Raw genomic sequence first — 22,641 nt, 5'->3', positions numbered from 1 at the left:
GAGAGATAGCGAGAGCAGGAACACAAGCAGGGGGAGTGGGAGAGCGAGAAGCAGGCTTCCTGCTGAGCAGGGAGCCCGATGTGGGACTCGATCCCAGGACCCTGGGATCGTGACCTGAGCCGAAGGCAGACGCTTAACGACTGAGCCACCCAGGCGCCCTCAACAATATTTATTTTAATAAATCCTTTAAAAATATTTGTTAAGGCTCTACTCTATGCAAGGCATAGCTCGAGTGTCCAGGAGAAGAAGGAAAAGTGTAGAGAATGAGAGAAGCCAATGTTCAGAGAGCTCAACATTGAGAGCAATAAAAATAGTAAAATTCAAATTCATTTAAGTACTTTATATAAAAGGACAACATGCCAGGGGAGCACAAGCATATCTCTTTTTTGCCAATAATGTTTTTTGAAGAATTGCATGTAATTAGGATTACTTTTGAATGCATAAGGGGGATCCTTGATGTGAAGGAACCTTCTAGTCATTCCTTTTATAATAGATGTTTCCTAATTTTTCAGCTTCTGTAAGTTTGAAGTTTGCAATGATGGATATTTTTAAACTAGAAAAAGCCTTAAAAGTACTGACATCTGTATGTTTCAATGCTAGTTAGCAATGACCTCTTAATCTGATGTAGAGTAAGATTCCTTGACCACTTTGGACAGAACCTCCTTCTTGCCATTCATCAGTTGGAAGAGCATGAATTTTACAGTATGCATTCTTGAGTTCCCCTTAAACCGTCTGATATAAAACATTGGTTCTGAGTAGGAGCTGGACTTGGACTCTTTCTGTGAAAATTTCCATCCTTAGTTTCTCTTCCCTGGCCAGTGCCTACCACAAGGCTTGGCCTAGTTACAAGCTAGGGATTTTCCTAATCTTCTCAAATCTGGAGTCTGGGAAGAGATTCTTACCTTATACTGGACTCATGTGGACTGCAAGCCATTGCAGATTTACTTGGATCCTTCGCTAAACACTGAGGACCCTGGAGTCTGCCCCTAGGTCCTTCTGTCCTCAGAAGATCCCCGGGCAGGTATGCTGACCACTTCTAGATTCACATGTCTCGCTGATTCAGGGCACGTTGTTGTTGTTGTTGTTGTTGTTTTATGTTGTGTTAATCACCATACATTACGTCATTAGTTTTTGATGTAGTGTTCCATGATTCATTGTTTGCGTATAACACCCAGTCAGGGCACGTTGTTAAAACCCTTCTGAAACTCAACAGGATTCCTATCTAATCAACTCTTAGCTTGAAGGCATGTTCCATCCTACCTTTTTCTTTTTTGTATAAGGTAACATCTGGGCTTTACTCACTACATCCCTGTAGCCTAAAACCTACCTTTGAAGTTCCCCTGATACTCAAACTTGAAATTATCATCAAATAAAGACATTCATAACTAATCTGGCTAAAGGGACATTCTTGGTCTCCTGAGATGTCTGAGGTCTGCATGGGAAGCATAAAGCAACAAGATTAAATACAGTGTTCCTTAAGAATTAAAATTGCATCAGGATTATCCCATTGGTGCATCTTCCCTGGGGATTATCTTTCAGTAACTTGTTGATAAGTTCAGTGATGAGGTCAGTTGGGGGAAAGAAAAATTATTATTTTCACTTGATTTACCTTGAAATCATGTTTTTAAAAAGTTAATTTCTACATGCAGCATTATTCTCTTTCTTTCTTTTTTTGGGGGGGGAAGACATTCTGTGATATCCTCTGCTCTCTTTACTTCTGGAAAATTAATTCCTCCTAATTTTACTTTATATTTCTGATATTCCTTCTAGGTCTACTTTGCTGGCTTCTTCTCTTTCCCTAACTTCCACTCAAGCTGGGTCTCGGTCCTAGGTCCTCTTTTCTTTTTACATTTCTTTGCAGATGATTCAATTCGGTTGTTTGGCTTTAAATACAAGCAACAGGCTGATAATGCTCAAATGTGTTATTTCCAGCTAACCTGGTCCCTGAACTTCAGACTTCACTGTCTATTTGACATTTCTGTTGGATCGATAATGAGTATCTTCTATTTCATATATCCAACACCAAACACTCACCATCTACTTGGGTGTTCTGTATTGAACCATTCAAATCCTGACAGTAGTCTCTTAGTAATATATGTTGAGATTAATGAACACTGATGCTTCATTCAATTTCATCCAAAGACATGGTTTTCTTTCAGTGTTCCCTGGAGAAATGAGGGACCATTTAGAGCTTTTTTACTTTTAGAAAGGTCATTCATGAAATTATGGAATGAAAAGGGATTTTAGAGGTCATCTAATGGTTACCATCTCCAATCCCCATATCTCAAAGGCCTTTTGAGATTATTAATGGAGTTTCCAAGGTAATTTTAATATTTCAAAAGCCCTAACATATGTCATACATTTTCCTGGGATGCTTTTATTATATTATTATTATCATCATCATCACTTGTGTTTTTGTTTATTTAAAAGATAGAGTTGGGGGGCACATGGGTGGCTCAGTCCATTAAGTGTCCAACTCTTGATCTTGGCTCAGGTCTCGATCTCACAGTTGTGAGTTGAACCCCGCATTGGGCTCTATGATAGGCATGAAGCCTATTTTAAAAAAAAAAAAGGTAGTAATTTTCAAAACATGGGGTTTGGAGGCAATATATATAAGAATGGCTAAAATAGGGACACCTGGGTGGCTTAGTCAGTTAAGCGTCTGCCTTCAGCTCAGGTCATGATCCCGGGTCCTGGGATGGAGTCCCACATTGGGCTCCCTGCTCAGTGTGGAGCCTGCTTTTCCCTCTCCCTCTGCCTGCCAGTCCCTCTGCTTGTGTGCTCACACACATACACTCTCTCTCTGTCAAATAAATAAATAATATTTTTTAAAAAAGAAAAAGAATGGCTAAAAGAGTAGGTCTGAATTCAGACAGACTTGGATTTAAACCTTGGCTCAGCCACTGGCTGAGTGTGTCTTTGGGTAAATTAATTAAACTTTCTCAGCCTTACTTACCTTACCTGCAAAGTGGGAATGATAGTACTGCTCCTCTCTCATAGAGTAGTTGTGGAGATTGAATGGGATAATGCATGTGCAGTATTTATCATGTCACCTAACCCTTTCTTAGCTTTACAATTTTGACTGTGGGGTTCATAGAGAAAACACCGTAAATGAAATTTGTATGGTGCAGAGAATGTTGAGAGCTACTGATTTTATTCATCCTTACTTCCAGATATTCATCCCCAATATTTTACGTTCCAGCTAAAATTGACAAACAAAAATTGTATATATTTGAGGTATATAATGTGATTTTTTATATATGTATACATTGTGAAATGATTACCACAATCAAGCTAAATAATATATCCATCACCTCATATAGTTACCTTTTTGTGTGTGGTGAGAATACTTAGTATCTCTTCACTTAGAAAATTTCAAGTATACAGTACATTAACTGTAGTCACCATGTTGTTACAGTAGGTATCCAGAACCTATTCATCTTATAACTGGAAACTTGTACCCTTTGGCCAAAGTCTCCCCAATTCTCCCACTCCCCAACCCTTGGTAACCACCCTCTACTTTGTGTTTCTAGGAGTTCAACTTCTTTTAGAGTCCACATAATAAGTGATATGACTCAGTACTTGTGTTTCTTTGTCTGGCTAATTTCATTTACCAAAATCTCCAGGTTCATCCATATTGTCACAAATAGCAGCATTTCCTTCTTTTTCTTGCCTAATTACCTTGGCTAGGACTTCCAGTGTTATGTTGAATAGAAGTGGCAAATAATACATTTATACTTAGAGATGCTGAAAAGTTATCTGATGGACTTCTGTAGAGATGCTTTATAAAAGCTCTGAATAAAATAGGAATAGAAATAAACTGCTTAAATATGGTTAACTTTTAGCTATTCTGTGAATATTTATTGAGTGCTTACTGTGTGCTAGGAACCAGGAGTACAGTGGGGAATAAATCAGGAAAGATTTCTGCTCTTGTGCCTACATTATTGAATGCTGCTTCTGACGTAGGCAACTCTTCTAAATATGTCGCATGTATCACTTACTCTGCATAATTACATTATGAAGGAGGTGCTACTATTACCCTCATTTTTCAGATAAGGAAACTGAGGACCATGATGTCGAATAACTTACCCAAGGGGATGTAACTAGCAAGCACCAAAATTCAAACCTGTGCTGTCCCTAAAGCAGGAATCAGCAAACTACGGGTTACATGTTACATCTGTGGGCTGTCTGTGTTTTGTAAATAACGTTTAATTGGAATGCAGCCATGCTTATTCATTCCCCCGTTGTCTATGACTGCAGCAAAGTCGAGCGGTTGTGACAGAGGCTATACGGCCCACAAAGCCTAAAACATGCTCTCTGGGACTTTACAGAAAAAACTTGCTGACTCCTCCTACAGAGCCTGATACTTCATGTGAAAACGACTATATTAAAATCTCACAGCAGGCATCATTAAAATGGTGGAATAATTAAACCACGTTCACAAAATATCAGGTGCTAGACAGGACACCTGCTATCATCATGATTAATCAACACTTTCTGGAAGTTCTAAATAATGCAGTCAGACAAGAAAATAAAATAATAGGTCTCAGATGATATGATTTTACATAGAAAAGGTAAGGAATTTTAATTTAAAATTTCTTTATGTTAAGTGGTCTGGGGTGGGGCCCGAGAGTCCGCACAGTACCAAGCTCCCAGTTGACACTGATTCTGCTGATCCCCGTTATTGTACTTTGAATACCAGTGTATTCACTGCAAACATGTAGTCTAGAGTGTAGCTTTGAAGTCCTTCAAATTGGGTTTTATTCCTAGCTTTCTCTCTTTTAAGATACCTAATTTTGGTCGAATTATTTACTCTGAAAGCCCCAGTTTTATCATCTGTAAAATGGAGGTAATCATGGGCAATAATGCACATGACACTCTTAGCAGAGAATGTGCCCATAGTAAGTATCCGATAACCGTCAGCTCTATTAATATCTTTTATAGGTCAAATTTCCTTTGACAACCCGTGGAAATGCAGAGGGCAATAGGAAATATCCAAACTACTTATTTTTTATAAAGCCGGTCAGATAAAGTAACATGTTGGAGAGGAGAACCACGTACTTTTTTCTCACATCTAGCCAGATCTCCATATAATTGATACTTGAGGGGGAGAAGGAAGGGTAGAAGGAGCTGGGTGAGTTCGATTCTGGGGCCACCAGTCATCTCATGGCATCTGATCCTCCTGACCATCTCCCTGCCTCTTCTTCCCTTCTAGTATGTTCTCTGCATCATAGATGAGTGACCTTGTAACAACACAAGGGCCAGCATATCCCTCTCCTTAAAACCTCTAGTGGTTTCCCATAATACTTACAATGGAATCCAGACTTCTAACTGTGGCCCTCAAGTCTCTGCATGATTTCGGCTACCTTCCTCTGGCTTCCTCTTTCCTTTTACCCCATCGCTGACTCCTCTGCATCCATCTATCCACATTGCTGTTTCTGTGGTTCACTAAACCAGCCAAATACTTGCTGCCTCAGGACCCTTGCATATGCTAATGCTTCTCTCCGAATACTCTTTCCCTTCCATTTATTTTTACACATTCCAGCAACCTCGTAAAAATTATTTTATTTTACTTTTTATTGTGATAAGAGTACTTAACATGAAATCCACCCTTTAAAATTTTTTGTGATTTTATTTTATTATTTAAAAAATTTTTAAATTAAATTCAAGTTAATTCACAGGGTATTATTAGTTTCAGGGGTAGAATTTAGTGGTTCATCAGTTGCATATAACAGCCAGTGTTCATTACATCACTTGCCCCCCTTAATGCCCATCACCCAGTTACCCCATCCTCCCTCCCACCCACCCCCCTCCAGCAACCCTCAGTTTGTTTCCTATAGTTACGAGTCTCTTATGGTTTCCTTCCTCTCTGTTTTTATTCTAATTTATTTTTCCTTCCCTTCCCCTATGTTCATCTGTTTTGATTTTAAAAATTTTCAGTTGAAACTGACATATTATATTTTATTAGTTTCAGGTGTGCCACATAGTGATTCGACAATTATACACATTACGAAATGCTCACCACCAGTGTAGTTACCCTCTGTCACCATACAAAGTTGTTACAGTGTTCCCGATGACAATCCTTAGGCTGTACTTTGATCCCTGTGACTTATTGATTTTATACCTGGAGGTTTGTACCTCAAATCCCCTTTATCTATTTAGCGTACAATACAGTATTGTTAAGTATAGGCATGATGTTGTGCAGCAGATCTCTAGAACGTAGTCATCTTGCACCTGTTCTTTTTGTTTACACTTTCAGGCCTCCATTCAAGTCACTTTTCCAGAGGGGTCTTCCTCGACTCCTTTAGCTGAAGTTGCCCACCCCCACCCCATTACTCTGCTTTATCTTCCATATGCACTTATCATTACCTAAAACTATATGATTATTTTTTTCTTATTTCCTGTCTGTTCTTTCTTGCGAGGATGTAAGCTTCACGAGGTCAAGGGCTTTATCTCTCCTGTTCACGGCTCTATCTCCACTTTCCACATCAGTGTCAGGGAATAGAGTAGGTGCTCAATAAATAAGTGTCAGATACAAGGGCTCAGTGAGGGTTCTTGTGAAGGAAAGACAGGACGTGGTTAACCTCAGGCCCTGACATCCCTCAGGAGAAGTTTCAGGAGACTGGCAGCTCAGCCTCCCTGGCCCCCGAATGATATGGAATGTTTCCAAGCTCTGAGGGAAATAAATGCTTAAAGAGCCCTCTGCTAACTTACCCTCCCAGGGATTTTCTACCAGCCTGAGGTAGGTTTTGGCGTTTGTTTAGAAAAAGCTTCTCTGATGATGGGTTCCTTCATTTTTATTTAAAAAATACTTTAGGGGTGCCTGGGTGGCTCAGTTGGTTAAGCGTCTGCCTTTGGCTCAGGTCCTGATCCCAGGGTCCTGGAATCGAGCCCCCTCGTCGGGCTCCCTGCCCATCGGGGCGGGGGGGTCTGCTTCTCCTTCTCCCTCTACCCCTCCCCCTGCTCATGCTCTCTCTCTTTCTCTATCTCTCAAATAAATAAATAAAATCTTTAAAAAATACTTTAAAAATTTAGGTGATTAGACAAATGTATAAAAAATTTGCAAAAAACATGCAAACATACTCATTTCTGTCAACGCATATTTATAACTGCCTACGGTCTCTCAGTGCTTTGGTCCAGTTATAAAATTTCACAGCCCTATGAATGTGGTGGGTACTTGGCCTTGTTTGTTTATACTTAAACTGACAGCCCGCTATTTACACTTCCTGTTTTTTTCAACACTGTCTTCTCTACTCTTCTTAGCAAAGGCCTTCTAATCCACTGAATTCATACACCGTATCGTTTCATTACTCTTTAACCATTGGACATTTTAGTTCCTTGTGGGTTGTGCAATTTGCTTCTTTCTTTTATATCCAGGAACAATACTGCTAGAAATAGCTTTATATGAATACTTTCTTGTTCCTTTGACTTGCTTCTTCGGAATTAATTCCCAGCAGTGGGAATATTAAGTACCTGAATTTTTTTTTTTTTTTAAAGATTCCCCCCTAACAGATGATGCACTGTCTCCTAGAGATGGAATACAGCAAATCCTTATTCTGCCACAAGTCCACATATATAAAGCTTCACCACGCAAAGGTGACAAATGTGGGGACATACTCCTGACAAGTCACATGGAGCAGTGGTTAAGCATATGCAGTCTTCAGCCTTTTGGCCAGGGTTGGAATCTGTGCTTTGATTTCCTTACCTGTAAAATAAGGTCAATAATAGCACCTGCCAAAAAAAAAAAAAAAAAATAGCACCTACCTCCTAAGTTTATTATGAGAAGTAAATGAGTTAATTGGCAGAAAGTGCTTAGAATAGTACCTGACACCCAATAACTATATTATTATTTGTTTTTTGTTTTGTTTTGTTTTGCTTTCTAAAGATTTTATTTATTTATTTGAGAGAGAGAGAGAGCACGAGCAGGGACAGGGACAGGGGCAGAGGCAGAGGGAGAGGGAGAAGCCGACTCCCCGCTGAGCAGGGAGCCCAACACGGGGCTCAATCCCAGGACCCTGAGATCATGACCTGAGCTGAAGGCAGACACCTAACCGGCTGAGCCACCCAGGTGCCCCAGTTATTATTATTATTTGTAATGCAGGAGACATCAGCAGGCACCCCATACATGTTGGCTACTATTTTAATCTTACTCCTTTTTCCAGTTTTCCCTGCTGTGATTCAGGATATCTGGCTTTGTTGGGCTGTCTTAACTATTTTTTATTTTTATTTTTATTTATCTTATTTTATTTATTTTTTAAAGATTTTATTTATTTATTTGACAGAGAGAGAGAGAGCACAAGCAGGGGGATCAGCAGGCAGAGGGAGAGGGAGAAGCAGGCTCCCCGCTGAGCAGGGAGCCAGATGCGGGGCTCGATCCCAGGACCCCGGAATTATGACCTGAGCCGAAGGCATATGCTTAACCGACTGAGCCACCCATGCGCCCCTTAACTATTCTTTAAAAAGTTTATTTGCATCTGTCATCGGCAAATCGTGTGTGAGTGTGTGCATACAGACAAAATATAGAAGCTGCGTGTGTGTTGTGTGGCCGGGGGACAGGCACGTACACAGATAACTCAAGAGTGAACAATGTAGAGTGAGGGGGTGTGTGGTCTATGCCCCGAGTGTGAGGAGCCAGTTTCAAGTTTCCCCATCAGCACTTCCCAGGCTGTGCCTGGTGCTCCGGTGGGGCTGTTTCCCTGGCATAGTTGATGTATTGGGGCTGTTCTATGTCAGCATTTAAGGAAGGCAGGCTGGCTGGAAAAACAAACTTACTTCACTTCCATTCCAGGGGTGATTGACCGCAAGTGACCTGGATGAAGAACTGAGTGCATTTCATGCAATGACACTTTTCTTACCGAAAATGTGGTGGTCCATTGTGAAGAGACAAATACTTTTCTTAAGGAAAGAGTCTGTATAAATTGTTTACTTTGCTCTAGAAATTTGCAAAATATTGTCCTCTGCAGTTTGAGGACAATACTGCTTGTCTCTCTTTTTATCATGTTATAAGCTTGTAATTAAAATTATAAGAGTTTTGACGTTTATTATAGGATTTTGGAGAATACAGAACAGGAAAAATATCCTTCAGGCTCATCACTCAAAGACTGGATTTTTTTTGTGGTGCAGAGATTGAAACTTTTTAAACTTCATTTTCTGTGTAGTATTATATCACAGATATTTTCATGTTATGACAGTGTCTTCATAAATGTAATTTTAAACAATTGCATAGTATTTCAGCAACTGAATCTAGCATTCGGTTATTTTCATGATTTCCTATTAAAATTACGCTGTGATTTTTGCCTTGTGTATAAAGCTTTTTGTTGTTGTTATGGTTGTTATATTTTAGGTTAATTTCTGACTTTAGAGTCCTGAAGTGGAATAACTCAACTTAAATTCAAATATGCATTTTTTATTTGGAAAATTTCAAACCTATACGAATTAAGAGGACAGTATAATGAATGCTTATGTATGAGTTACTCAGCTTGGAAAATTGTCCGTATTTTGACAAAATACAAGCATTTGAAAAATATTTTCCCACAGTGTCAAACCTTTCACCCCTCCACCAGTGACCTTGGCAGTGCTCATTTCTCCACAACCTTGACAGCACTGAGGATCATCCTTAAGATCCAAACCCAAGGAAAACATAATATTAAAACTTGGCTCACTTTGTTAAACAACAAAAATAATTAATTTGCCATTTTTGTCACCCCTGTAATTTAGTAGAACAGTGTTTTTGGCCTGGCCTGGCCTAAGGATCCTCCAAGAAGATCAATGCAAGGAGCGCTCTGTAGCTTTGGCCATTTGAACGTAATTGAAAATTCCACAAACATCAGAAAATACTTGCATGCACAAGCAAGCCTACCTTGCAGCAAATTCAGACTCAATACAATTTAAGGGTCATGTGCATAAGGACCTAGTGACTTGGAATAAAGATGTGAGTTCAGGTGAGATGGGGCAGTGGGGCGTGTTCATGGAGTGATTTCCTGAACTTCCACCCCACCCTGTGAGTCATGCTAATTTTACTTATAAAAATATTTTGTGACTCAGCCTGTCATAATTGTGTGTGATACTACAAGAATAAGAGGTTCCTTTGTTTTTTTTCCTTCAGCTTTATCGAGGTATAATTGACAAAATTGAGGTTCTTTTGCTTTTTAAGCTTAGAGTCAATGTGGAGTAATATGATTTAAAAAGTGTTTAAGAGGGATGGATCTAGGCACGCCTGCGTGGCTCAGTTGGTTAAGCGTCTGCCTTTGGCTCAGGTCATGATCTCAGGGACCTGGGATCGAGCCCTGAGTGGAGCTCCCCGTTCAGCGGAGAGTCTGCTTCTCCCTCTGCCCCTGTCCTTCCTCCCTGCTTGTGCTCTCTCTCTCTCAAATAAATAAAATCTTAAAAAAAAAAAGAGGGATGGATCTAAAAGTATGATAAGTTGGGTTGGCAGGAGGGTGAGCCCCGTAGGAGGGCATTAATCCCTATCCAGGGTAGACACCATAAAAACGCAGGTGGACTTATGCAAGAAGGTAAAATAAGAGTAGGGTTCACGCTTGGTAAACAAAACAAAACAAATTGGATTGTTGAATGTTGAAGGAAAAAATACCATCACAAAGTCCTGACTGGGGAGGATAGCTGTGTGAGCTATTTAACTCTGGGCTTCCAGGTCCACATTTCTATTGGCTTAAAGGCAACACCCGTATTGCCGGCCTTCTAGGCTCGACATGAGAATCATATGCTCTTTGTATAAATATGAATCTTTAAATTTTTTCTTTATTTATTTGAGAGAGAGAGCACAAGCAGGGGGAGCATCAGAGGGAAAGGGAGAAGCAGACTCCCTGCTGAGCAGGGAGCCCGACTCAGGGCTTGATCCCAGGACCCTGAGATCATGACCGGAGCCGAAGGCAGATGCTTAACTGACTTAGCCACCCAGGTGTCCCTAAATGTGTATTTTTAAGATGTTGTTGTGGTAACTGGATAATCAGAGTACTAAAGAGGCATGTGAATCATCAGGGTGTTTATATATATATAAAGAATGAAGATCAAGGAAAGAATGGAAATAGGAAAAGAGGAAACCCTATTGAGAACCTACTGGGTGCATAGGGCTTTGCACTTTCAGACACAGAATCTCATCTGATTTTCACCACACCTCGGAGGTGAGTGTTAGACTCTTCCCACATTTAAAAGGAGAGCGCTTGGGGGCGCCTGAGTGGCTCATTCGTTAAGCGTCTGCCGTCTGCCTTCGGCTCAGGTCATGATCCCAGGGTCCTGGGATTGAGCCCCAGGGTCCTGGGATCGAGCCCTGCATTGGGCTCCCTGCTCAGCGGGAAGCCTGCTTCTCCCTCTCCCACTCCCCCTGCTTGTGTTCCCTCTCTCGCTGTCTCTCTCTCTCTCTGTCAGATAAATAAATAAAATCTTTAAAAAAAGAAAAAAAGGAGAGCACTGAAGTCTGTAACTTCTCCAAGGTCACACAGCTATAGAATAAGCAGTGGCCAGGCGAGATAACATTAACTGCACTCCAAAGGAAGTAGTAAGTGTAAGTACTCAGTGATTGCAGACAGTGTTTTGAACATGGCTGGGCCGATTCCAGGCTCAAGGACAAGGAGAGTCACTTTTCCCATGACTTCTTTCCTTGTTCCAGGCCTAATGGAAGAGGAAAACCAGACGGGAGGGGTCCACTTCCACTTCCACCCCTTCTCAACAGACCCCGGGGTGGCTCCCCTCATATTTGTGGCCCTCTTGCTGTTGTACTTAGGAAGTCTTGTTGGAAACATCACCATTGGGCTCACCGTCTGGAGAGATTGCTCCCTCCATACCCCGACGTACTTCTTCCTTTTTGTTCTGGCCCATGCTGGAGATTGGCTACTCTACGAACATTGCTCCCCTGACTCTGGCTAGCATCCTTTCCATGGGGCAGATGCTTATCTCTCTCCCTGCCTGTGGGGCCCAGATGTTCTTCTTCATCCTTCTTGGAGGGTCTGACTGTGTCTTGCTTGCTGTCATGGCCTACGACAGGTACGTGGCCATTTGTCATCCATTGCATTACAACCTCATCGTGAGTTGGCAGCTCTGCGGGCAGATGACTTTAGGTTCTTTGGGGCTGGGATTCCTATTGTCACTGCCTTTGACCATTCTGATCTGCCACCTTCCATTCTGTGGCCACAATGAGATCTACCACTTCTTCTGTGACATGCCTGCCGTCACGCGCCTGGCCTGTGCAGACACCCGTGTGCATGAGGCCGCTCTCTATGTGCTCGGTGTGGCCGCCGTGGCTGTCCCCTTCCTCCTTATCTGCCTCTCCTATGGCTGCATCGTGGCCACCATCCTGAGGATGAATTCAGCTGAGGGAAAGCGCCGGGCTTTCTCCACCTGTTCCTCACCGTGGTTCTCCTGCATATGGGAGTTGTACCCTCATCTACCTTCGCCCCAGCTCCAGCTACTCTCCAGAAGAGGGCTGGGCAGTGTCTGTTGTTTACTCCTTTTTTTCACCAGTGCTAAACCCCTTGATCTATAGCATAAGGAATCGAGAGGTGACTGATGCAGTAAGGAGACTTATGGCAAGAATGTGCTGGTTCAGGAAAACTTCCTAGAAAAATATTCCTTCCTAGAAAAAATATTCCCCAAACCAGGAGTAGGGGCATGATCTGAAGGACAGGAAGCTCCAAAGCAAGAAGGAAGGAGTGGAGAGATAACCGTCTCCATGGCTCTCTCAGCCTGTGAAATGCTCATCAGTGCGAATTCCTCTGCTTTTTAGTGGATTCCAGTGAGGAATTGACCCTGCCTACTTAGCCAACCTCCTCTCTCATCATACAGCTTAGCATAAGGGCTGAATAGCAGTGTCAGTGAAGAAAAGGATGAATGAATGGACGCATAGAGACCCAATAGCAGTTGATACAATGGATGCTGTCCTGTTACCTGTTTTAAGAGCCTACATCCTTGGCGGTACGCAGGCCCAATGGATTGATGCATTCAAATGTCTTATGACCTTTCTCTTTGCCTGCTCAAGTCCCACTGCCTTAATAAAGTCTGTCTGGCCACTCTTCTGACAGCGATCCTTCTCTTTTCATTAAATCACACTTCTTTTTATATAACTAAGTTTCATAGGTTTTGGCATTGCCTTTATAATAAATCTATAAGGCCCCTCGGGGTAGAAGAAATGGCTTATTTTTTCTTCTTATTTTCTGGTAAGTGCTGGGTACTTAGCCTTAAGGTCCAACCACAAATGTGAGTCCTGACCTTTTTCCTTTACGTGAAAGAGAGGATGGTGGTAACAACAGCCTTCCTACCTCAAGGGGGTTGGATGGACAGTCCAGTGAAAATGTGGATGTGTGAAAATATAATAAGAAACTACAGAAGAAGCCACGATTGTTATTTATTTAAGTCCTCTGTCACTTACCCTCAAATGGCTTTTACTAAGTTGTTCAGGTCCTGCCTTCCTGCTGGTCCGATCAGCCCTTCCCAAAGCAGCAGAGTCAGTGGCTTCTCATCACAGCAGGTGGGTCCTCTGACCCTCGCAGGGGAACCCCAAGCCATAGCAGGCAATAAGCAGGGCTGTTAGGGACATTCGTAGCGGAGACCAGATGGAGGATTGAGAGTAGGGAAAGGTATTTCCAAGACATCTTCCTTGATAAGAGAAAAAGAAAAGAATCCCCTTCTCTCTTGATGTTGCTAGTGATAAAAACTAGCCTCTTTCATACCTGATTGTGTTACATGTGAGAAAGAGGGGGAATGTGGAATCCTGACGGTAGAATTCCTGGGGCATCCAAGTATTTTTAGTTGTGCTTGTGTGGAGATTCAATAGATATTTTATTGATAGCAATCGTGTTTGTTGGAATTAATATATTACTTCTCCACTTTTTTTTTTTTTAAAGATTTCATTTATTTATTCGACAGAGAGAGACACAGCAAGAGCAGGAACACAGGCAAGGGGAGTGGGAGAGGGAGAAGCAGGCTTCTCGCCAAGCAGAGAGCCCTGTGTGGGGCTCGATCCCAGGACCCTGGGATCATGACCCGAGCCGAAGGCAGATGCCCAACGACTGAGGCCACCCAGGCACCCCTACTTCTCTACTTTTAATTTATTCTGTTTCCAATATGCTTCCACAAAAGGTGTGAAGCAGTTTAAAAATACTTTGATACAAATGTTAAAAACACATAGGCAAGAAGATTGGGGTAAAGGAAAAATTTAGGTGCGATTATAGAGAATATAGTAGTAAAATTCTATGCAGAAATGCAAACCATGTGCTCTCTGCAGTCTATATAATGGTCACCTACAGGTATCTGAGATTTCTAGTAACCAAGGAAAAAGAATAAAATACAATTCAGTTGGAAAATTCAGAGTTCACAGAATAATATATAGTAGAAATATGGAGAAATCTAACTTTTTTTTGTTAAATCTCAGATGTAAAAGAATCTTTTCCCACAATTTTTCAAAGGAGAATATTGCATTTTTAACAACATACCAGCAATTACAATAATAACACTAGCTATCATTTGTTAAGCACTGAATAATGTGCCAGATATTGTTTAGGTGCTTAGTACACGTTAACTCACTTGATTCCCACATCTTATAAGATAGGTACCATTATTTTCCATATTTTACACATAAAGAACTGAGGCTCAGAGATGTTAAGTAATTTCCTCAAGATCACACAGCTAGTAAGTGCTGTCACAGTCTGACTCCAAAGCCTGTGACCTTAACCACTATAACATACAGTAAATATGAAATGAATTTTCTAGGGTTAATTCTCCACGTAAGCTGATGGTGTGACATGTTCGAGTCACTTAAAGCAGTTCTGGAAGGGATGATTATGGTCAAAAAAGGATATACCTCTCAAATTTTCTGACTTGATTTTAGGAAATAAACCTAAACTATTAGAGCCTGATTGGCTAGCATGTCTTTCAGGGAGTGTTCCACAAACACTATTTTACTCAACCGGGATCTGGATAGAAATTGGAGAAGAGAAAGGTCTTGGTTATTGTTATTATCCAAGAGTTGGAATACATATATTCTGCATTAATAATGAGCCAAGAAGTTTTGTGCTTACTACACAAGATTTGGACACGATTGGTTTACTTTTCTTCCATTACACGTCCATCAGCATGCTCCAATTTCATAATGGTATTCCAATGGAATTAGATTTGAACAGCACAAAATAATGTCATCATATTCTAATTTGATTTTATTTACTCATTGGTCTGAGCCTACTGGAAAGACTCCTAGTGGCATTAGCTATGCAAAGGAAGTAGCCTAGTATGCACTGAATGTTTGTGTCCCCTCAAAATTTATATACTGAATCTAATCCCTGATGTGATAGTATTTGGAGGTGGTACTTTTTGGAGGTAATTAGGTCATGAGAGTGGAGCCCTCATGGACGGTATTAACACTCTTATAACAGAAATCCCACAAAGCTCCCTAGCCCCTTCTACCATGTGAAGATATAATGAGAGTGTGGAAGAGGACCCTCACCCAACCATGTGGCACTCTGATCTCAGACTTCCAGCCTCCAGGATTGTGAGAAATAAATTTTTGTTGTTTAGAAGCCACCCAGTATCTGGCACTTTGTTCTAACAGCCAGATCTAACTAAGCCATAGCCCTACTGCCTAACTAGTTTATAGAAGGTACTTATTTAAGAAAACATTCCCTTTTTTAACTAAAAATATCAGGTAGGCTGTAACTCAGCTTTAGGTGGGCCCCTGTGGACCCCCAAATCCTCTTCTTCTTGATGCAAATTGACGGAAGAGAGTGATTTAGGATATCATCCTTCATCCTTCTTCCTCCCTTCCTTCCTCTCTTCCTTCCTTCCTTCCTCTCTTCCTTCCCTCCTTCCTTCCTTCCTTCCTTCCCTCTTTCCTTCCTTCCTTTCTTTCTCACCTAATTAACTTAACCTGATCAAGATAATCTTCTGTGAACACTCTTAGGGAAATGGTTGTGTAAATGACCAACAACAGATATTTAGGGGACTGGTACCAGATAGAATGGTGCCTCAGCTCTGAATGAAATGAGTCGGTTGTAACAGAAGACGAGCTGTAAAGGAAAACACATGAGCAAATTGAAAAATGCAACCCGTTTGCTCCTGGATGTTACTGAACACAAATCCTTGTACGTATATTTTAAAATTTGATTGTTACTCAGGGAAGTTTGACCTAGAAACCAAAAACTTTCAAGAAAGAATAGTAAAAGCCAGATGACTTCATAATTTATTTGTAGTGAAATTCAGAGCTCACCACTCCTGGTCTTTGCTCTTAGCAAGGAAAACGATCTTTGGGGCCATGCAGTGTTTCCTACAGCGTCTCTCTGGTTGCTCTTCCTAGAGAAGTAAGATGTAGGTCAAGATGAAGGTCAAGGGCTTCTCTATCAACAGCAAGATTCACTGACCCCCGTCGTCCCCTAGAGACACATTGCTAACTATGCCTGCTGTGGTTTGTGGTTGTCTGTGGGAGAACTGGATTGAAGGTTGGGCTCAGCTGGATGCACTCAGTGAATCACTGGGGAACGTGGAGAGACCATCGCGGGAAAGAGGTACACTGGTCACAGACATCGCTTCATGGCCTCCTCGAATGCACTCACCCTCTTTTCCAAATTCCCTGGAGTCTGATTCTAGAAGAAGGATAAGAAGATGACTCAAGGCTGGTGTCATTTGCTAAGGAGTCGGTGGATTTTTCTCCCCATAGCTTCTTAAAAATGATATTTATTTAACACCAATAAGGCACAGGCACATTAAATTTGGCAGAGAGAAAACCATTGTTAGGGTTGCAGGAAAAAATAAGAGAAAAATAGGGGGAAGAAATGGAAAGAGAGAGGAGTGGAATTGAGAGAAATCATGAGTAAACTGCCACATTGCCCACGGTGTCACTCAGAGACATCTGTGTCTCTGGCTACAGTGGAAAGAGGTCTGGACTCCAAAGAAATGGAGTCCCAACTCAAGCATGGCAGCTGCTCCGCTGTGTTGCATTCTGGGGCTTTCCGCAAGGCAATGAAAGCGTGAGCGCAGCCACCTGAAGGCCACCCACCACCCGCTGGTAGCTTGTGGGTGGTAGCTTGCGCCGTCTGCTCTAGAGCCAACAGAATGGTTCTGTTGGCCCTTCTCTGAGAGGACACCTGACCACTTCTCCTTTCTGAAACATGTTCCAGTTCAGTATAGATGCCATGAGACTTTCAAACGGCTGGTGATTGTGTTTCAGGAATCATTTTGCCTTTGTCTTTCTAGATTGCTTTGACAATCTCCTGCCAAATTCTCTCTCTCTCACACACGTACACACACCCTGCAGGCCTTCATTTTAGCCATGTTCACGGAGTTTTCAGAGTTACTGGTTCTCGAAAGGAAAGTTTTAGGTGACACATGAACGAGCATTTAAACATTTGTTTGTATTTACTTAAAAACGAGAGATTTCCAAGTAGAACTGGTATAATACATATTGATATGTAGCAAAAAGTAAGTTGAATTTAAGTCAAAAAAAACATAGTAATTCATACCAGTAACTCAGATAAAACATAAATCATGAAGACTATTCATGAATGCCTGAAGTTTGGGAAATGTTTTTCTTACATTTTCCTTAACCAGGATCACTATCAACTGTTGGTATAAAACAATTTAGGGGCACCTGGGTGGCTCAGTTGGCTAAGCATCTGACTCTTGCTTTCAACTCGGGTCATGATCTCAAGGTTGTGCACCACACTACACCATGCAATGCAATACCTAGTTGAATTAGTTGCTCCCACTGAGGACCTATGTAGTAGGGATGGACTAACAAGTAATATAATAAACACAATACAGAGTGATAGATGCTATAATTTGGGTGGGGACAAAGTCACCACAGAGCATGGAGCAGGGAGTGATTTTTCCTTTTTTTTGGAGGAGGGTAAGGGAAGGGGTGTATATCAGAATATGGCTTCATTTAACAGATGACACTTGGCTGAGTTCTGAAGGATTCCTAGAATTTGTCTAGGTGCACAAAATTAATCTCTACTTGAATAAATTAAAACTGTATATCTTTTAAGCTCTCTCAAACTTGGAGAGTAAAAATTAAGCAATAATTAGAAAATAACTAAGTCTAGTAGCAGCAATTAAACCAGTTTAGAATATCGAGTCTCCAAACAATTCCTATTTGTGTTCAAGCATTGACCTACAGGGGACGGTCAAGTTAAAAGCTAAGTTAGCCTCTTGGGGCTTTATTGAACCAAAGTTGGCAGAGAATTCCCCAGAAATAAGATGAGAAGAACTGAGAGCTAAGAGAGAACCCAGAATTCTGTCTCTGCAAGACCCAAAGATCCATGCATTTCCCTTAACAAGACACAGCAGGGAAGGATTAACAGTGTCTGGATGTGTGCTCCCCTCAGTGCTGGGTGGTTTCTCAGAGAGTCAGTCTCCACGATTCCCAAGATCATTGAGAAAAGGATTCCACTGTGGGCTTCACTCAGCCTTAGGGAAGGATGTGTTTGCAAGGCTCTCCAGGCAGAAGGTAAGAAGGGTAGAGGGAAGACCAGGGTGATTGAGTTGTTGTGTGGTCTAGACCCTGGGGGATGGACCAATGAACCCTACTGACCTCGGGATTCCCCGATCCTGTGAGGGCTTCCTGGGGTGGAATTACAGATGAGTTGGAACATTCGTGCCATCTCCTGGAGCAAATGAAGTGACACTGTTTATGCCAAATATTCTAACAACAAACAAGTCCTCAAAATAGACAGTCCCCTGTTGAGGGTGAGAGAATAAGTCTGCCTCTCTCTCGAAGTGTAACCAATTTCCTAGGTTGCCTTAGAGTGGTGAGAAAGAGTTATCCACCCTCCTTGTAGGAGGGGTACATGCTTCGTTGGGAACCCAGATAATATAGTGTAATCTACTCTGTTTCCGAGTTACATACTCAATGCTTAGTTGATAGTAGACCCTCATTAAATACTTGTTGAACAAGTGAATCCACGAACAGTCCTGTTAATTACACCCTATGAGGGAAGAAGGTAGAGGAGTATGCCAGGGTTTTATGGAAGGGGAAGGGCTCTCTCTGTGAATGTTCGCAATTAAACCAGTAGCAGTACTGGTCTTGGAAGCAGTACTGTTACCACAAAAGAGACTCACCAGAGAAGATGCAACATCATTGAGGGTTTATATTTCCTGGGTAAGAAGAGAGCTAGAATTCCCTGATCCAACCTTCAAGTAACAAGGGATTATGCATCAGCAAAGGCAGAAGAAAGCAGACAATGAAAGAGAACATTTAAGTACAACCAAGCTTACAGGACTGTCATTTTTATACCATTGAGAAGACCCCAGAGGAGGAGCAAACTTGGGAGTGGAGAGTGGAGAGATTTCTCATTCACTTGTCAGTACCTTGGATGAAGACACAAAAGGCAAGAATAATTTTTTATTCGTATAATATATTTATTATGCTTTGAATGCTCCTAAAAATAGAGTGCCTTGCAATAAAACCCTAGCTACAGTAAGATCAAAATCAACTTGCACAGTATAAAAGGCAAGAGTGAAACAGAAACAGAGTTACCGGAGTTGAGGAATGATAAGCAGTTGAATATAAAACTTAGTTTTAGGCTTCCTAGCAGCTAAGGCAAAAAGGGAAACATGAATTAATAGTCAAGTAGGATGACATATATGTGTTCATTAGAAAGAAATGTGTGTGTCTGGGCAAGGGCGTGGGGAATGTGTTGTGAATTCAGGTGAGTCTAAGGAATGAGAATTTAGAATTCCTTACCTACGGAATGTTGAACATCCCTTCTGTAATCAATGTGATTGTGTATTGCAGTGGAATTCACTGTAGTTTTAAAGACATTCCACACAGAGAACCTTTCTTTGAAAACCTATTGATGTTCTGAAGAAAATTTTGAGGGGTATTGTTGGTAGTACACTTGAGGGATGTGGCTTCCACATCTGGTCTAATATAACTAGGCATTAGACCAGTTATAGCTTTGAGAAACATGTTCATTAAATTTGTAGATGACAGTGGGAGAGAAATTGATTGCTTGTTGGAGCAAAGAATTACAATTCTCTGTAAGATCTTGATGGGCTGGAATGATGAGCTAAATCTAAAGGGTTGGCTTTAAGAAGAGATAAGGAGAGAGACGCAGTTGAGCATCTGACTCTTGGTTTTGGCTAGTGTTGTGGTCTCCGGGGTCATGAGATGGAGCCCCAAGTCAGGCTTTGAGCTCAGCAGGGAGTCTGCTGGAGATTCTCTCTCTCTCATTAGAGTAAATAAATAAAATCTTAAAAAAAAAAAAAAAAGAAGGGATGAAGGTAAAGAAAAATAAAGAGGGGAAGGAAAGAAAGAAAGAAGAGGAAATGAAAGGAAGGAAGAACACAACAGTAGATTCAGCTCAAGTCAAGAGTGTGATATGTCTGGAAATTAACAAACCTATGAATAAATACCTAGATTTAGCACAATCTTGGGCTGCATCATTGGCAAGTGTGTAGATCTCATGGCTATATCTGGATGTTAATCCTGGTTCCAACAATGACTGGTTGTATAACTAGGTGTGTGTTATGTAACTTCAGTTTCATTGCTTCCCAAATGAGAATTCTAAAAATCAATAAAATTTTTATAGCTAAAAAGATAACACACATTTTTGGAAGAAAATTCGAAAGTGGAGAAAAGCATGAAGAAAACAGTAGTCACCCATTTCTCTCAAAAACACTGTTAAGAGTTTACTGTTGCCCTTTATACTGGTAATATAACTGGTTCGTGCTAGGCATGCAGTTCTGCCTCTTTGTTTTCTTCATTTAACGTCATGTTATAAGCATCTTCTTACTTTATTAAACCTCTTAATTATAATAGTTTTAATGGCAATATAATAGTTTGTCTTATGAATATACCCCAAGTGATTGAAATGTTACTTTTTGTTAAGCATTTATTTTGTTTCCTTATAAAGAATTATTAAGGCCTACTGTACACATCTTTGTGGATTTGGCTCCATATTCCAGGCTATTTCCTTAGGGTAGATCCTTCAATGTTGAGAGAACTGATTCAATGCATATGACATCCTTTTTTTTTTTCTTTCTTTTTTTTGCGGGGGTGTAGGGGCAGAAGGAGAGGGGAGAGAGAATCTTAAGCAGGCTCCGTGGCCAGCACAGAGCCCAATTGGGGGGGGGCTCAATCTCACAACCCTGAGGTCATGACCTGAGCTGAAATCAAGAGTCGGATGCTTAACCGACTGAGTCACCCAGATGCCCCAATGCATACGACGTCTTAAATCACTTCTTGAAAACAGCTGATTATCTTTGGGGCACCTGGGTGGCTCAGTCGGTTGAACTGCCAGCTCTCAATTTTGGCTCAGGTCATGATCTCTGAGTCCTGGGATTGAGCCCCTTGTCAGGCTCTGTGCTCAGCAGGGAGTCTGCTTGACGATTTTCTCTCTCCCTCTCCCTCGGCAACTCCCCCCCAACTCTCTCTCTCTAAAATAAATAAATAGATCTTAAAAAAAAAAAAAAAAAGAAACACAGCTGATTATCTCTCCAGAAAGGATATGCTTAGTATCAGAGTGCTAAAATGCAGATTACTATTTCTACTTCAAAAGTACTAAGTATCAGTCAGTGCCATTGATAGGGCCTCAGTAAGTCTCCAGTGTTCATGTCAATACAGAATTACATTGTTCCTGGCACTGTGCTAGTGTCCTGGGCATTAGTGAAGAATAGGACCCAATCGCCCCTGCCCTCATGGAGCTTAGAGTCCATGGAGGGGACAGAAATACACAAGTAAACACAGAAGCAAACACATCGTTCAGAAATGGTCAGATCCCTGGTTATAGACAACAGTCCTTTTCCCATAACTGTTTGTCCCCTTAGTGTTTAATTCACGGAGATCAAATATTTGGGGTAGAGGATCCTCACTTACTCTGCATAGAGAGAGAGGCAGCCAGGTGTGTGCTCCTAATGTTGCTCCCAGAAAAGGAGTTAAATTTTTCAAGGAACAATACTCTCAGAAACTGATGAACTTTACCCCACCATGATTCCAGCCATCTTCTAGCCCTCCTACCCTACATAAGACTGTGCCAAACAGATGACCCAGTAGGGGCAGATGCATTTAGGAAGGGAAAACACTTTACTTGCAAAGCCCGCAGGGCATCAGACTTTAAAAAGACTGGCTTGTCAGACACAAAAACCCAACAAATATTCAAAGGATAAAACTGCAAATCAGCAAGAATACTAAGGTTGTATTATTCTCTTTATGGTGGAAAATAACATTGTTACATGATTATCATATTTTCAAAGGTCATGACACATCTTTAGACATCGGCATAGCAAAAATAATAAAAACACATTCTTTTGGGCATCCATAAACCAGTCAGGGTGATCTTGTTTTGGTTTAACCCAGGGTGCAATGTCGTCCCCTCCCCCTTCATACTGTGGTATCATGAATTGCTTAATCATTGGAAGAAAGGCAAAGTGTCAGTTTTTGTTTCTGCAAGAGATGTGGTATGGGGTGTGTGTGTGTGTGTGTGTGTGTTGGGGGGAGGGTAAATACCCTAGTGCTTTTTATGCTACTCTTCATTCTCCTGCCAGTACCGCTCATTGGCCAAATTCAACCAGAAAACCACAAGGTGAAGGAGACTGGCTAATGCAGTCCTTGTGACTAGCCTCCCATGGGGCAGAGCAGGGTGGAGAGTGGGTCTGGGGAGCCGACCTAGAATAACCAACAAAATCTTCCTTTTACAAATTACT

At 41.3% G+C, this 22,641-nt stretch overlaps 1 protein-coding gene and 1 pseudogene across 5 annotated transcripts in view; both read left to right on the top strand.

Moving 5' to 3' along the window:
• LOC118547243 (uncharacterized) overlaps positions 1-22,641 on the top strand; it is a 215,832-nt gene that overhangs the window by 44,061 nt on the left and 149,130 nt on the right. Inside the window, exon 4 of one of the 5 annotated variants that reach the window (XM_078057967.1) lies at positions 8,789-9,309. The exons of 3 other annotated variants lie outside the window; for them this stretch is intronic. In XM_078057967.1, the coding sequence (XP_077914093.1) occupies positions 8,789-8,808 (20 nt within the window). In that variant the 3' untranslated portion in view covers positions 8,809-9,309. Of the gene's footprint in view, positions 1-4,331; positions 4,574-8,788; positions 9,310-22,641 lie in introns of those variants that run through there. One more of the 5 variants, XM_078057968.1, reaches the window with a different exon arrangement.
• Positions 11,632-12,575, top strand: LOC118547240 (olfactory receptor 10V1-like; annotated as a pseudogene).

This window comes from Halichoerus grypus, chromosome 11, assembly GCF_964656455.1.
Source record: "Halichoerus grypus chromosome 11, mHalGry1.hap1.1, whole genome shotgun sequence".
Classification (NCBI taxonomy): Eukaryota; Metazoa; Chordata; class Mammalia; order Carnivora; family Phocidae; genus Halichoerus; species Halichoerus grypus.
Note: the sequence above shows the minus strand (reverse complement) of the source record. Positions and strands in the feature narration are given on the sequence as shown.